This window comes from Lithobates pipiens, unplaced genomic scaffold, assembly GCF_037356315.1.
Source record: "Lithobates pipiens isolate NorthernLeopardFrog02 unplaced genomic scaffold, aLitPip1_a1.2 Scaffold_8, whole genome shotgun sequence".
Lineage (NCBI taxonomy): Eukaryota > Metazoa > Chordata > Amphibia > Anura > Ranidae > Lithobates > Lithobates pipiens.
The window spans coordinates 289,957,890-289,974,867 of NW_027507903.1; the positions used below are offsets into that span (position 1 = coordinate 289,957,890).

The 16,978-nt window shown below is 45.8% G+C and overlaps 1 protein-coding gene across 2 annotated transcripts in view; it reads left to right on the top strand.

Annotated features, from left to right (window-relative positions):
• CDHR2 (cadherin related family member 2) overlaps nt 1–16,978 on the top strand; it is a 225,239-nt gene that overhangs the window by 83,609 nt on the left and 124,652 nt on the right. For both annotated transcript variants that reach the window (XM_077472404.1, XM_077472405.1), the window contains exons 8-9: nt 19–162; nt 16,546–16,689. In XM_077472404.1, coding sequence (XP_077328530.1) covers nt 19–162; nt 16,546–16,689 — 288 coding nt within the window. The remainder of the gene's footprint in view (nt 1–18; nt 163–16,545; nt 16,690–16,978) is intronic.

The following is a 16,978-nucleotide window of genomic DNA, read 5'->3' on the forward strand; positions in this document are numbered from 1 at the left end:
GTTGCCTTGATTCTTTAGATCACACCAAATATTCCAGGCCCTTACCTTTTCAGCATCAAACGAAAAGCTGACTCAAGTCCTACAATTGGAGATATTGTACTTAATGACACTTTGGACTACAACAAGTTGAGCACCTTTTATCAACTAAGTGTTCTAGCCAAGGTAAGATCATTTATGTGTTAAGGGAGTCTGTTTGCTTTTAATTTCTACTTTTTATGTTGAAGTTGTTATATTGTTATATACATTGTTAAGGCTCGTACACACGGTTCAATTGTCGTACGACCGAGCGTCTGATATTTGTCAAAAGTGCGTGTGCAGGATTTTGTCTAGCATACTAACGATCCGCAAATTGCCGCTTGACAAACACGAACGTAGTGACCTACTACGAGAGTATAAAGAGGAAGTTAATTTCTCGAGCGCTATCCTTTGGGCCCCTTCTGCAAATTTTGTGTTTGTAGAAGTTTGGTGAGCATTGATTTGCTTGGAAGTAGGCAGTTACATTAACCACTTTCAGACCGGACCATTTTGCTGGTAAATGACCAGAGGTCTTTTTACACTTTGGCACTGCGCTGCTTTAACTGGTAATTGCGCGGTCATGCAATGTTGTACCCAAACAAAATTTGCGTCCTTTTCTTCCCACAAATAGAGCTTTCTTTTGATGGTATTTGATTGCCTCTGCGATTTTTATTTTTTGCGATATAAACGTAAAAAGACCGCAAATTTTGAAAAAAAATGATATTTTCTACTTTTTGTTATTAGAAAAATCCAATAAACTCAATTTTAGTCATACATTTAGGCCAAAATGTATTCAGCCACATGTCTTTGGTAAAAAAAAAGTCAATAATTGTATATTTATTGGTTTGCGCAAAAGTTGTCACATCTACAAACTAAGGTACGTTTTCTGCAATTTAGGCAGCTTTTAGTTTACGACTGCCTATCTCATTTCTTGAGGTGCTAAAATGGCAGGGCAGTACAAAACCCCCCCAAATGACCCCATTTTGGAAAGTAGACCCCCTAAGGAAATTGATAAGAGGCATGTTGAGCCCATTGAATATTTTATTTTTTTGCCTCAAGCGATTGAATAATGACAAAAAAAAAATTTTTTATTTTTTTTTACACAAAGTTGTCACTAAATGATATATTGCTCACGCATGCCATGGGCATATGTGAAATGACACCCCAAAATAAATTCTGCTGCTTCTCCTGAGTACGGGGATACCACATATGTGGGACTTTTTGGGAGCCTAGCCGCGTACGGGGCCCCGAAACCAAGCCCCGCCTTCAGGCTTTCTAAGGGCGTTACAGTTTTGAAGGCCATAAAATGCCAAGATGGCACAAACCCCCCCCAAATGACCCCATTTTGGAAAGTAGACACCCCTAAATTTAGGGGTACACTAGTGAGACTAGGTAATAAATGGCGGGTGCCCTGAAACTATAAAAAAAAACTAACCAACCAGCGTCACCTGTAACAGTTATATGGTGATCACTGGTGAAAGGGTTAACTAGGGGGCAATCAGGGGGCTTTATGCGGTAGTATATGGGGTCCCTGGTGCTATAAAAAGCTGCGGCGAACCTAAATACCTACCTGCCTAACTAGCGTCACCTGTGACACTAATACAGCGATCAGAAAAACGATCGCTTATTAGGCTGGGTTCACACTGGAGCGATGCGGGAACGCCACGAATGCGCGGCGGGTTCCCGCATCGCATGCCTCCCGGCGGCAGTTCACACTGCCCTATGCGAACTGCTGGGAGTGTCAGTGAAATGTTACTGACACCCCCAGATCAGTTCACATATCGCAGTGCGATCTGCAAACTCGGATCGCATGGTGTGAACACCCATGCGATCCGATTCTGCTGCGGGCCAAAAAAAGGGTCCCGTGCGAATTTGCGGCGGGTGCGGCGGGTGTGGCGGGTGCGGCGGGTGCGGCGAATGGCTGAACTCGAATCGCACAGAGATCGGATGTGATTTGCACTGCAGTGCGGTGCGAATCACATCCGTTCTCATAAACCGCTGCAATGTGAACCCAGCCTTAGTGACACTGGCGACGGGGGGTGATCACGGGGTTAAACCTTTATTGGGGGGGTTAGGGGGGTACCTTAGAACTAAAGGGGGCTAACCCTAACTGCCCTAACAGTTATTAGTCACAAATGACACCCGCCGGGTGATCAGGGGGTTAAACCTTTATTAGGTAATAAATGGCGGGTGCCCTGAAACTATAAAAAATAACTAACCAACCAGCGTCACCTGTAACAGTTATATGGTGATCACTGGTGAAAGGGTTAACTAGGGGGCAATCAGGGGGCTTTATGCGGTAGTATATGGGGGTCCCTGGCGCTATAAAAAGCTGCGGCGAACCTAAATACCTACCTGCCTAACTAGCGTCACCTGTGACACTAATACGGCGATCAGAAAAATGATCGCTTATTAGGCTGGGTTCACACTGGAGCGATGCGGAAACGCCGCAAATCCGCGGCGGGTTCCCACATCGCATGCCTCCCGGCGGCAGTTCACACTGCCCTATGTGAACTGCTGGGAGTGTCAGTGAAATGTTACTGACACCCCCAGATCAGTTCGCATATCGCAGTGCGATCTGCAAACTCGGATCGCATGGTGTGAACACCCATGCGATCCGATTCTGCTGCGGGCCAAAAAAAGGGTCCCGTGCGAATTTGCGGTGGGTGCGGCGGGTGTGGCGGGTGCGGCGGGTGCGGCGAATGGCTGAACTCGAATCGCACAGAGATCGGATGTGATTTGCACTGCAGTGCGGTGCGAATCACATTCGTTCTCATAAACCGCTGCAATGTGAACCCAGCCTTAGTGACACTGGCGACGGGGGGTGATCACGGGGTTAAACCTTTATTGGGGGGGTTAGGGGGGTACATTAGAACTAAAGGGGGCTAACTCTAACTGCCCTAACAGTTATTACAGTCACAAATGACACCAATGCAAAAAAAAAAAAAAAAAAAAAATGACATTGGTGTCACTGTGACTGGGGGGCAGGGGTAATTGGGGGGGTGATCGGGGGGTAAAGGGGGGGTGTGAGTGTGCCTGGCATGTTCTACTGTGTGTGTAGAGTGTTGGTGCAACTCACCGATCCGCTCTCCTCCGTGTCGGAACGAAAAATACCGACACGGAGGAGAGAATACATCACTTCCTCTCCTGTGTTTACATTACAGGAGAGGAAGTGATGTCACGGGGGATTCCTATTCGTCGGGAGCGATCGCGAGGGGGTGGCCATGAATGAATGGCCACCCCCTCGTCCCGGATCGCTCCCGGACGAAAACCGACCGCCGCAGGCACCGGGCGGGGGCCCGATCGGGCCCCCGACCCGCGGGAGGCAAGGGACGTACATGTACGCCAATATGCCTGCCCGTGCCATGCTGTCGACGTACATCGTCGTGCGGCGGTCGGCAACTGGTTAAAAACAACACAATGGAAAATTAACAAGTGACACTAACATAAAAACTACGGGACAATGGTGTTGTGGTAACTTGCCCAAAAAAATCAAACAACAACCATAATATTAATATTATTTATATCACTACAAAACAAATGCCTTTTAAAATATGTTTGACATAACTACCGTATATACTCGAGTATAGGCCGACCCGAATATAAGCCGAGGCCCCCAATTTACCCCCAAAAAAACTGGCAAACTTATTGACTCGTGTATAAGCCGAGGGTGAGATATGCCTGTCCATCCCTGTGTGTGTGTCCGTCCCTGTGTGTCCGTCCATCCCTGTGTGTGTGTGTGTCCATCCATCCATCCATCCCTGTGTGTGTGTGTGTGTCCATCCATCCATCCATCCCTGTGTGTGTGTCCATCCATCCATCCATCCCTGTGTGTGTGTGTCTCCATCCATCCATCCCTGTGTGTGTGTGTCTCCATCCATCCATCCATCCCTGTGTGTGTGTGTCTCCATCCATCCATCCATCCCTGTGTGTGTGTGTCTCCATCCATCCATCCCTGTGTGTGTGTGTCCATGTGTGTGTGTCCGTGTGTGTGTGTCCGTGTGTGTGTGTGTGTGTGTGTGTGTGTGTGTGTGTGTGTGTGTGTGTGTGTCCAGCCTACCTGTGTCCCGAGCCTCCGTCCCGTGCCTTGCCTCCTTGCCTCCGTCCCGTGCCGTGCCTTGCCTCCTTGCCTCCGTCCCGTGCCGTGCCTTGCCTCCTTGCCTCCGTCCCGTGTCGTGTCGTGCCTTGCCTCCGTCCCGTCCCGTGCCGTGCCGTGCCTTGCCTTGCCTTGCCTTGCCTCCGTCCCGTGCCTTGCCAGGATCGCCTCGGCGGCCATTCTAAAATTCAAAAGCCCCGCCTCCGCCTCCGCCTGTGATAGGCGGAACACTGAATTTCCCAGCAGCCTGTGTTCCGCCTATCACCGATATCGTCTCATCCTCGTACTACGGACGAGGATGAGACGATGTCCGTGATAGGCGGAACACAGGCTGCTGGGAAATTCAGTGTTCCGCCTATCACAGGCGGAGGCGGAGAAGGAGGCGCGGCTTTCAAATTGTAGTATGTCCGCCGTCTGTCTGCTCGATACGCTGATCGAGCAGTCAGACGGCGATGACTCGAGTATAAGCCGAGGGGGGCACTTTCAGCCTCAAAAAAGAGGCTGAAAATCTCGGCTTATACTCGAGTATATACGGTACATCAACATCACCAGCAAAGCAGCTTCATTATTATCCTATTAAAGAAGATGAGAATGTGTGCTGCATTTCGACATTTCATCAATTGGTGCGTCACGAAGGTTATTTCTAGATTATGAATGGTAGTTTACAAGACCAAACTCTGATCATGCGTGTTTGTACTTTCAAGATTTGTGTGACCATACAAAAATTGGATGTTGAGCTGTCGTTCGTCAAAAATGTACTAGTCTGCTCATCTAGCTTTTGTCTGACGAAAAATGAAAATCAAATGTCAAAAGGAGCATACTAACGGTAAGAATTTCGGACGGCAGGCTGTCAAACAACAATTTTCTTCCGAAATTCACATCGTGTGTACGGGCCTTTAGGCCTCTTGCACACGGGAGTAAAAAAACAAACAAAAAAAACGCCTTTTTATTTTTTTACTGATTTGAAACAAGAGGCATGGTTGTCTGTGAAACAATGCACACAGCTGAGTAAGGATCAGTAATACAGCGATGAGCACAGAGCGGTAAAACAAAAATAGAAAACTTTACATTTGAGTGAAGTAATTTACTCACGTACACGTGTTTACTAATCTATAAGCATTTTTAAACGAGCATAAAATAAGTTCCCACTGATACCATTGATTTATTTAGAGAGTTTTTTAGAAATCTGTAAGGGGGTAATTCTTCCCAATGACCACAAATGTAAGTAGCATTTTTTTCCACTGATTATCACACTAATGTAGATATAATGGAAAATTTCCTATCAAATACTACCATTAATTTTCCTTTCCTGCTAGACTCCATGTGTCAGGTCACCTTGAGGCGAGGTGACAGGTGCACACCGTAGGGATCAGGAGTGCACCGCAAGGTTGTGGACCCTACGGCTGACTGCTGCAGACTGGGGACAGATCCCACTGGGGTTAGAGCGTAAGATTCCCTGGGGCGCGGAGTCTAAGAGCCAGCAGGTGTTCACCAGCGCCTCTAGTGGTGAGGATGGACTTGGCTGCAACTGGCTCCAGGTCGTGACCCCCAGGGTCCCCCAGCTCACACCCACAGTAGGCAACAGGAGGATAGGGATGGTGAGGGACAAAGCCAAGGTCGGGGCCACAAGCAGACAAGAATAGTCGGGTACATGCCAAAAGGTAAGGATCACAGGCAAACAGGGATAGTCAAGACACGCCAAAGTCGGTAACGGAAAACAGAAGCAGAGCACACGGCAGGAAACAGGAAGCTAACACACAAAGGAATACACAATGGTTGATCAGCACTGATGGCCTGCAGTGCACAGGTTAATATAGGGATCCCTGATAGGGCCTGGGGTGGAGCCATGCTTAGAGGAGAGGTTATAAAAACCACCAGGTAGAAGTGGCTGACCTCTTAGTCTGAAGACATGAGGGAAGGTAAGCAAACACAGGAATTTCACTGCATAACCATGACACCATGGCAGCAACGTGTGGGTAGGCTCCACCTCCATAACTACCCTATAGGACACCTCTCCCATAAATCTTTTCTCTGCACTACTGACCATGTTCTGTAACTAGCCTACTCCGGACATTTTGGGAGGGAACTCCTGCTGACATGGAAATTCCGGTAAATATTTGATTGGAAATTTTCAATTTTCCTGACAGACTCCATGGCAACAACGTGTGGGAAATAACTCGCCAAACACACCCGGGTTTGCAAAATGTTGAGCAAAGAAAACCAAAAACTTTGCAAACCAAAATTAACGGAAGACAGAGCTGCAAGTTCAAACATAATAGTGAGACACAAATGTGTTAATAGAAGACAAAGAAGCTGCCTTGCAGATTATTTCGGGTGCGACATGTAGAGAAGCCGCCCAAGAGGTCCAGATACTCTGGGTTGAATGAGCCGTTACTGCCTCTGGAGGAGCCAAGCCCTTTGCCATATAAGCCCTCTGAATGGTCTGTGCAATCCAAGCAGCCATGGCGCTAACTGAAGCTCTCATTCCTTTATTTTTTCCATGTAGAAGAATGAAAAGAAACTCTGATTTCCTAAACGGAGCTGTGACCTCCAGGTACTGTTTCAATGTGTTTGCCACATTAAGAGGATGAACACCCTGATTCTCCAATGACTTAAAGGTGGGAAGCACAGTCTCTTGATTTTCATGAAAAATTGTGGTCACTTTCGGGTTTGAACCCAACATGGATATCACTATCCAGGATATGCTCTATCTGGAAAAAAAAAGTAAGAAAAGGCTCTTTTGAACCCAGGTTTCTGATTTCAGACACTTGCAGAGGTAACTGCAACTAGGAAGACTGTCTCAAGTGTGAGGTCTTTCACTGAGAGAGGTTTGTCAGGATCTGATCCAAGACTGGAAAGGAAGTCCAGAACGAGAGGGAGGTCCCATTTGGGGAACTTCGGTTTTCTCTGAGGTCTAAGCCTAATAGCTCCTTTAAAGAACTGACGAACCAGGGAATGATTCGCCCATGAAACTCCTATGAATTCCAAGATGACTGAAACTTGCACTCAAAGCAAACTCACTGCTAGGTACAGGTCAAGTCCTGTTTGTAGAAAACGAAGGATGTCCTGCACTGCCGGAGAGATGCAAGGATTAGGTCTGGAAGCCATGTGATCTTTGAACCTGTACCATATACGTTCTTAGACCCTGTTGGTACTTTTCCTTCTGGCATTAGGAAGAGTCAGAATAGCTTCTTCTGGACAACCTAGAGCCTCAAGCCTTCCCCTCTCAAGAACCAAGCCTTGAGATGCAGGTGAGAAGGACAAGGGTGCAAGATTGAGCCTTCAGACAGAAGGCACAAAAACTAAGGAGTGTAAGAAGGGGAAACAAAGGTCTGTTGGGCCAGAAAAGAATCACTGCTATGACTTTCACCATCTCTGTTCTGAGCCTCCAAAGGAACTGAAGAATCACCAGTACTGGAGAAAAAGCGCAGGCCTTGCGGAACCTCCACTGGTCCGTGAGGGCATCTATCCCGTATGCTTGGGGATCTCAGAACCTCGAATAGTACTTGGTAAGCTTGTAATTGCATGGGGATGCAAACAGATCGACTTCAGGAGCCAATTGAACACCTCTTTGTGGAGAGACCACTCGTTGTTCATGTGATGTTGGACAGGTACTTCTGAGCTTAATTCATGATTAGTTCCACCTCTTGCAGAGACCAGCTGCGAGTTCCACCCTGTTTGGTGGCTCTTCTCCAGATTCTCCAGATTCAGGAGCCACCCAAATTCTTGAAGGGTGGAGATAAATAGGCTCCTGTGTTCTAATAATTTAACTTTGTCTTGGGCTAGGAGAAGTAGGTCATCTAAGTAGTGATTAAGACAAACCCCTTTGACTCCAAGCAGAGCAACAACAGCCAAAAAGACCTTGGAGAAGACACAAGGTGATGTTGTCAGACCGAAGGGGAGACAAGTGAACTGTAAGTGTTGTTCACCTACAGCAAAGCGGAGGTATTGCTGGAAGTCCACAGCCATCGGTACATGGAAATAACCATCTTTCAGGTTGATTTGCACCAACCAGTCTCCTAGATGAACCGACTGCTGGATAGTAATTAAAGACTCCTTCTTGAATTTTTCTTTCTGGATGAAGAAGTTGAGATGAGTCAAGTCTATGGCCATTCTCCAACTGCTGTTCTTTTTCTGCACCAAGAACAGGGGAGAATACATGCCCTTGACTCGCTTGTCGTCTGGGACAGAAATGGCTGTGCCTTGTTCCAATAAACAGTTTACATAAGCTAAAAGGATCTGCTTGTTTTCCTCTGAACCTGGCAGAGTCGTAGGAATGAATATGAGTTTTGGAAAACTGTTGAAGGCCCAGGTGTGACCTGAAGAGACTGTTTTGCCGGTCCAGAAGTCTTGAATTGAGGCCGCCCAGACATGACAAAAGTGAAGAAGATGAGCTCCCACCTGGCATGCCTGAGTGGGCCGAATTTCAAAAGGACTTAGTGGAATCCTGATTCCCAAAATAACTACCTTTTGTTGGTTTCTTAAATGATGATTGCCTGGCTTTCCAGGATCTTGAAAATTCCCGACCAGGCCTATAGCTGCGTGCCTCTCTGGCTCGATCAGTATTCTGTCTTCTAGTAGAGGAACGTTTCTGCTTCTGTAAATGCTGATCTTGAGGGAGGAAACCTGACTTACCACCCGTAGCTTGAGTTATGGTGCTATCAAGTTTGTTGCCAAAAAGAGAAGTACCCTCAAAAGAAATTCAGCACCAAGCTTGTTTGGAAGCTGGATCCGCCAGCCAAGGATGGAGCCATAAGGCACGATGTGCCAATGCAGCCGCCAACATAACTCGAGCCACCAGATGGATGACATCAATGGAAGCCTCCCCCAAAAAGCCGGAAGCCAGCCTAATCTCCTGAATAGGAGAACCTCTAGCCACATCACTGGAGATGTTTCTTATGCAGCATATACACGCCCAGTTTTTCCATCAGAATAAACTGACGGTCTTTCCGATGGAGTTCTGACAGAGTTCCACTGAAACGGATTTGCCTACACACGATCACACCAAAGTCCGTTTGTTTTTGGACTGTCGGAATAGCATACAGACGGACGGTTTTCCTGATAGGAATTGATTCCATTGGGAAGATTTAAAACATGTTCGATTTCTAGGTCCGTCAGAATTTTTGAATAAAAAAGTCAGATGAAGCCCACACATGATCGGAATATCTGATGAAATGATTCCATCTGACCTTTTCTGCCGGAAAGTCCGGTCATGTGTATGCGACATTAGAGTCTCATGGACACTATCTGCTCAAGTCTCCATGGCTTTAGATACTGCAGCTACAGCTAGAACCGATTTACAAGCCATTCCTGCTGTCAGGTAGATCCTCTTCAAATCAGAGTTGATCCATCTCTCCAAGGGATCTTTAAAGGAAACAGTATCTTCCAAAGGAAGGATTACATATCTGATTCATCTCATCAGGGCTGCGTCCACCAAAGGAACTGACTCAAGATGCTTGACCTCTTCCTCCTTGAAAGGATACAGCTTCTGGATCTTTGGCTGCATGGAACATTACTTATCCATCTTGCCCTATTCATCAGAGACGATGTCACCCAATTCAGAAAGAAAAGGAAAAAATAGACGCTCTTTATTGTATGTCATTTTTTTAGCATTTAGCTCTGTATACTTTTTATAATTTATTCATTGTTCACACCAATTTCACACTGCAGCTGATTTAATTATGTGGTAAGGCAATTCGTTCTCTTTATCCATATTAACATATACATGATGTTTTTTCACTTATTTTCATCCTTTGGCGCTTTGGTTAATCTTCATATTTTTGACATTTTTTCTTTGTTTTGGAGAAGTTACAGGTTCTTCCCAATTCAAAGCATCCCTTACAGCTTTCACCAGAGAGGGAACCAAGGCGTATTCAAAGCCTATTCCTAGATCTTCTACTTCTGACTCACTCTCAGAAGAAGTTGCAGATGAGCGACTTGGCTGCGAGGATCCCCATGTTTCATGGGCCTGCCCTTCTCTAGATGGAGAGCATAGAGGCTCTGGTGGAGAGTCACAAGGCTGACGAGCTTCCCTTTCCTGTAGAGACTCCCTAACGACACGCTTCACCAAGGCTTCCAGCCATTGATCTGTACCCTCCCTTTCATCTGCTGCTTTAGAGAAACAGTGCTCACAGAGGGATTTTTAGACAGGGACAAGAGCCTTGCCCCCCTTAAAATGATTTTTCTTGCCCTTTACTAGAGCGAGATGAGTGGGCGTGAGGAGGATCCCTACTATGCTGTCTGAATCTGGAGGGAGATCAATGATGCCTGGACCTGGAGGAAGAATGCCGGTGGTGTGATTTTGATTAACCACTTCCCTTAGGGGAGCTATGTTGTGGATCAGACTTGGAAGGGCTGGGAAAGCAAGGCACAGAGCAGAGAGAAAAGATAGGTATATTAAGTTAGTGCCCTATACTCAACTCTCTTCCCTCTCCAGCAGGCAGAACACCGGACAAAACCTTAGACACACCTGCTATGAGAGGGATGGCCACCAGGAGGCAGTGAAGGATCCATATTGCCAGAGGAGGATACTGCAGGGAAAGACACATAGTCAGCTGCCAGGCAGGGAACCCACTCATACCAGAGGAGCAATGCTTACCAGGAAGAGCAAAAACAGGAGCCAAGGGAAGTCGCTCAAAACGCCCAGGATCATTCCCGAGCTTCCTGGTTTTCAATAGTGGCGCCGTATCACGTCACCGACAGCATCAGCCCAAGGCGTTCATTCGCATGCGCGAACCAAGCCTCAGTCTCATTCCGGCTGCGCCTGCACAGAACGCACGCTGAACCCGGAAGAGAGAGAGAGCGGCAGCTGAAACGCAGGAAAAACCAGCCACCATAAATAGGGAAAAAAGGCACATAGCAAAGAAAGAAAAGACCACAGACAGATACCAACAATGCTGCTGCTATGTATTTTAAGGAACAAACTCACTACTCCACCTAAGATCGACTGCACCGATGGAAACACACACACTGGACTTCACAGCAGATAATGGCCGCCGATATACATCTAGGCAAACTGGCCAAGCGCGTTAACCTGTCAGTGACAAGGCCTCTAGCTTTTTTGTGCTACTTTACATATACACTCCATACCCTGCTTAACAGACAAGGCCTCGAGCAATCCTGATCGTAGGGAGATCATCTTCAGGTATGAGAACCAACAACTTAGGCCGCGTACACACGGGCGGACTGTTCGTCCAACTTTGTCCGCTGAACAGTGTTTCAGCGGACAGTCCGCTCGTGTGTGGGCTTCAGCGGACAGTTTCAGCGGACAGTCTGACGAACAAAGTTTTTCGGAATTTCCGTAAGACTGTCCGCTGAAACTTGGTTTGAGCGGACAGTCCGCTCGTGTGTAGGCTTGTTCGGCAAACTAAGTCTCGTGCATGCTCAGAAAGAATTTACACGGCGAAGGTTGCATTGCAGTGTATCGGACGCCGAATTTCTCGTCCCGTCGTACGTGCCGTTCACGTCATCGCGCAAGTTTTCAGCGGACTGTTCGTTCGTCGTGTGTGGTCAAGTCCGTTCATGCTAATTTTGAACGGACTGTTTGTCAAACTGTTTGACGAACCTAGTTGGGCGGACAGTCCGCCCGTGTGTACGCGGCCTTAGTCCTACGGAGGAGGACAAAAGGAATACGGTCAGTAGTCCGGAGCAAAGATTTATGGGAGAGGTGTCCTATAGGGTAGTTGTGGAGATGGAGCCTACCCACACATTGCTGCCATGGAGTCTGTCAAGCAAGTAACTTTTAGCAGGGATCTCTGAGACTGGAAAGTTATCTCAAAGGTTGAGAAAGGTTGCTATATCTAAAAGAAAATGACATACTTTTAACAACAAAGCAAGGTTTTCTTGGTGTCTTGTTTAAAGTGTAAAGATGTATGGCAAAATCTAAAAAAATCCAGCCTTCTAGAAGATTTTAGCTGACCTCTGATGTGGAGTTATTTCTGGAAGCATTTTATTCATCCATTTAAATTTGAATTATTTATGAGCCCATACATTTTTGCAAAATATACTCTGTGGCTCTCACACTGAGAAGACTGGAGATCCCTGCTCTAATAGATGGAAATGCATAGCTCCCAACTGTCCCTGATTTTGAGGGACTGTCCCTGATTTGGAACAAAGTCCTTCTGTGTGCCCTATGCCTACATATTTTTAATAATAGTTGTCCTTTGTTCCCATCTCAGAAAGTTGGCAATAATCAATCTCTTATGCCGCGTGCACACGAGCGGACTTTCCGGCAGACTAGGTCCAACGGTCTTCCCGACGGACTTTCGGCGGAGTTCCGATGGACTTTCCAAATGAACAAACTTGACCATACACAATCACACTAAAGTCCGAGGGATTAGAACGTGATGACGTGGGACCGGACTAGAATGAGGAATTTCATAGCCAATAGCCAATAGCTGCCCTATCGTCTGTTTTGTCCATTGGACTAGCATACAAACGAGCGGATTTCTCCATAGGAACTGGGTCTGGCGGAGTTCCGGCGGAAAAATGTGAAACATGTTCTATTTCTAAAGTGCGTCAGATTTTTGGACAGCAAAGGTCAGATGGAGCCCACACACAATCGAGTTGTCTGACGTCCTGACGATTGTCTTCGTTCCGTCGGACCTTTGCTGTCAAAGTCCGGTCATGTGTACGTGGCATTACAAACACTGCAAGTTCTGAAAAATACCTGATGATCCTGTTAGAAATCCTAACTTTGTGTAGTGGGTCAGCAACACCGTGCCTCTGCTGCACTGAAATCCCATGGAATATTGTCAGTCCTGATTAATCTCCTCTGCTGGACTTTATCAGAAGAATATTTTCTCTTTATCTCCATAACTACTCCTCATTTAACTTGTCAACACTACAGTATACCAGCTGCCTTAAGCCTAGTACACACTGGCCGAATGTCGGGCAACATCGGCCAGTTCAATAAAAAACAGCGGACATTCATCCTGTGTATATGACAGAAGCCGGCCGAGGCATGGTGAAAAACCAGCGGCCAGTGTCAGGGAATGCTGATGAGAGTGTTCTGGTGGGCGGGGCAGCCCCCTGTCAGAACACAATAGAACAGCAGGGGAGATCGCTGCACGAACGCTGGCTCATTAATACAGCGGCTCCGACCTGAGCTGTCAGTTTCAAAAAAATTAGAGGTTTATACCTGGCTTTAGGCAGAGCTGATGGCACTGCTATGGATTTTAGTGCAGAAATGACAGCATTGTCAGCTCACTATAGGAAGTTAGGAGCTGTCTGCATTTGAGGAGGGATGATGCCATTGTATTAAGGCAGACTTTTCTGTACATGTTGTGGGGGGGTTAGCTCAATGGGGATCACCTTCCCTGGGAAAAAAGGCAGTCCAATGGCAGGTCTTTTCTTAAAAGTCTGGCTTCTAGCCAGTTTTTTTTAAAAGGTTGCATAGAAAACAAAACGGAAAATAAATCCTTGCCACGCAGGCACTACCTAAACATTGCAGGTTCCTACCTCACAGATGAAAGGCTTCTCCCAGTCACCCACAAAAAACAAACATTATGCAAACCTTTTCCTATCTCTTACAAAGCAATCTTACACATTCACAGCTCTCTCAGGTTTTGGCTTCCTAAATCCCAGGTTTAGAGGATCCTCTTGCTCCAGTTCTACTTTATATATACCAGCTGCTGGCGATAAATGTGGAATGCAAAATCCAGTATGCAGTGCTGTGACAAGGTCATCTAGCGCCCAGGGCTAAGATGTCAAACGGCCCCTTCCCAAAAGATATGAGCAATATGTGTCCACACAAATCCCCTCTCTCAGCCCTCAATTTGCAGCACTCATCTTCACACTTACCCCCTAAGCATAAATTCCCCTTGCAAGCCAAAATACGCCCCAAACAAAAATACCCCCTCCCAGCACAAATCCTCTACCTCTCAAATTTCTGCTCTGAGCATAAACCCCCCTCCAAAACTCCCTCTCCCAGCACAAACTTACCCCAAATCCCCTCTCCTAGCACTAATCCCTGCCGCCCCAGGGCAGCCGCACCCCCTGTCCTACCCCTTGTCCCAGCCCTGCCCAACCAACACTTCTAAGGTAACCCAGACCGGATTCCACCTTAGTTTTCTGCATATGAACGCATGTGAGTTGACACATAGGGGTTGATTTACTAAAGGAAAAAGGCTGTGCACTTTTCAAAGTGCAGTTGCACTCTGCAAAAGCAGTTGCTCCAGAGCTTAGTAAATGAGCAAAAGCCCTGCTGACTCCCATCATCCAATCATGTGCAAGCAAATGCTGTTTTTTTTTGTTCCTTGTACATGGTTGGGTACTCTTTGCAAAGTGAAGCCTAACCTCATTTACTAAGCTCTGGAGCAACTGCACTTGCAGAGGGAAACTGCACTTTGCAAAGTGCACAGTCTATTTGCCTTTAGTAAATTGACCACATAGTCTCCATTAACCACCTCGCCTTTCCCACAGTCACATCATGCATTGTAGATCAAGCTAAAGTCAATTTTATACACAGTTTCACAAGTGCTTTCTAGGGATGGCCAGAAAGCTGTGATAGGGGGGAGTGAACAACAGAGAATTTACAACACTTTCTATACACAGGTACTGTTAGGTGAGATAGCAAAAGATGGCATGGGTCACTTTAAAGTATAATGAAAAGAAAAACTTTTTTTTTTTTTTTTTTTACTTTTGGATAGAATGGAGATGGATTAGAACACCTGTCAGTTTTCATTGCTGTCTGTGAACCCATTAGGGAGATATATTCTCTCAATTTGTCCTGTTTACCATTATCATTGAAAGTGTAAGAAAATACCAAGTTTTGGGCTGTCCCCAGAAAAGTAACAGAGGGAAAATTCCAATGGGGACACTAGTTCTGGTAAACTGGGACCATTCCCTTAAAGCGGGAGTCCGCCGGGAGTTCCGCCGTTTTTTTTTTTTTAAAAGCCCGCAGCTACAAATACTGCAGCTGCTGACTTTTAAAATAAGGACACTTACCCGCCCAGCGCGCCCACGATGTCGGCACCCCGAAGCCGATCTCTCGATCTTCTCTCGGGTGCTGCCGCCGCCATCTTGGGTATGGGAATCAGGAAGTGGAGCCTTTCGGCTTCATTTCCCGGTTCCCTACTGCGCATGCGCGAGTTGCGCTGCGCAATAAGGATGGTCCCCGCTGTCTCTGGGATCCATGTGTTTCCCAGCAGGCAGCGGGGGACTTTCAGAAAGGGGCGTAGATTCTGCGGAAACGGGCGTACCTTCTGCAGAATCTACATCAGAAGTGGGTGCAGATACCTGTACTGTACAGGTATCTGCACCCCCCTCCCCCCTGAAAGGTGCCAATTGTGGCACCAGAGGTGGGGGAGGATTCCAATGAGCGGAAGGTCCACTTTAGGGTGGACCTCCGCTTTAATTTCCCTTAATTTACAGATAATTCCTTTCACTTCCTGTTTGGCTATGGGACAGAAAGTGAAGGCAAATCTCCCAAATTGGGCAAAGATAGCAAAAATAAACCTTACAGGGGTTGTAACCCTCTCTTTCTCCACCCAAAATGAAAAAAACAAAACAAAACCTATAGTTCTATTTTAAGTGGAAAACAGAAAGCATCAAAGAGCAATGAGTCATTTACTGGTCAGATGCCTCTGCATAAACATTTAATAAAGAAGGCAGAACTTAAACGGAATAATGTGTTCCATACATTTTTAATATATTTATGTAATTTTCTTTCCATAAAAATTTATAGCAAGTATTCAAAAGTAACCAGTCAGGACATAGATATAGAACATGCCGACACTGATTTGAGTTGCAAGAAGCATCCTTTGGGGTATCTGATTCTTAGCTTTATCTCAAACTTTATGATTCACTAACCTGTATCCCATACCTCCCAACTTTTTGAGATGGGAAAGAGGGACACCTATTAGCAAAAGTATGTAGGCATAGGAAACACACACACACACCCTGCTACGCCTCCTTAAAGGAGAATTATACAAAAAAATATTAGTTAAACCCACAAGTGCTTTTTTTTACCACTACTAATCCTTTAAACTGGCTTTTTACAAATTCAGCAATTTGGAAATTGGATGAAAGGTTTAGAGCTGAGAAACACTTTTTGAAATATAAAAATTATGTTAAATATATACAACTATATAGATCAGAGCAACATGGAGGACAAATGAGGAGGAAAGAGGGACAGAAGGACTTTGTTCCAAATCAAGGACAGTCCCTCAAAATCAGGGACAGTTGGGAGCTATGTGTATCATGCTGGTAATTTGTCTCCATTGATTCCTAGTCAGTGACATCCCTGGTGTTGGCATCTCTAAACCTAATTGAAGAAAGGCATTTCCCAAATGTTATAACCTGACATGTTCCCTATAAGATGGAATGAATGTAAATCATTTTGGTAAATTTATTGCTAGTATTCCATTTTATTTGTTACTTCTACAGTGATGGTCATTACAGTGCTAAAATAATATTTGTATTGAAACTTACAGGATCGAGGTGGGGCACTCAATGGTTCACTTATTCAACAAAACTCCACAGCTTATGTATCTGTAAATGTTGAAGATGTACCAGATTTGGACCCTGAGTTTATTGGAGCGCCTTACGTGGCTTCTGTTTATGAACATACCAGAGTAGTAAGTAATTCCTCAGTTGATATTATTGTAAGAAGCAATCTACAGGTTGTAAGTACCCCAATCTTAAACTGTAACATTAACTCAATCATGTTCAAAGCATCAGTAAGTGTATTGACATTTCCTGGAATCTATAAAGTGGATATATTGTAACTCAATTCACTAAAATCTTAGATAATCTTTAACATGGCAATATCGTTTCAAAGGTAATTTTCAATCTTTAAAATCTGTAGCTTTCCATAAAGTAATACCAGGTAGTCCTTGCATGAAAGTCATTGTTCAGGCATATACT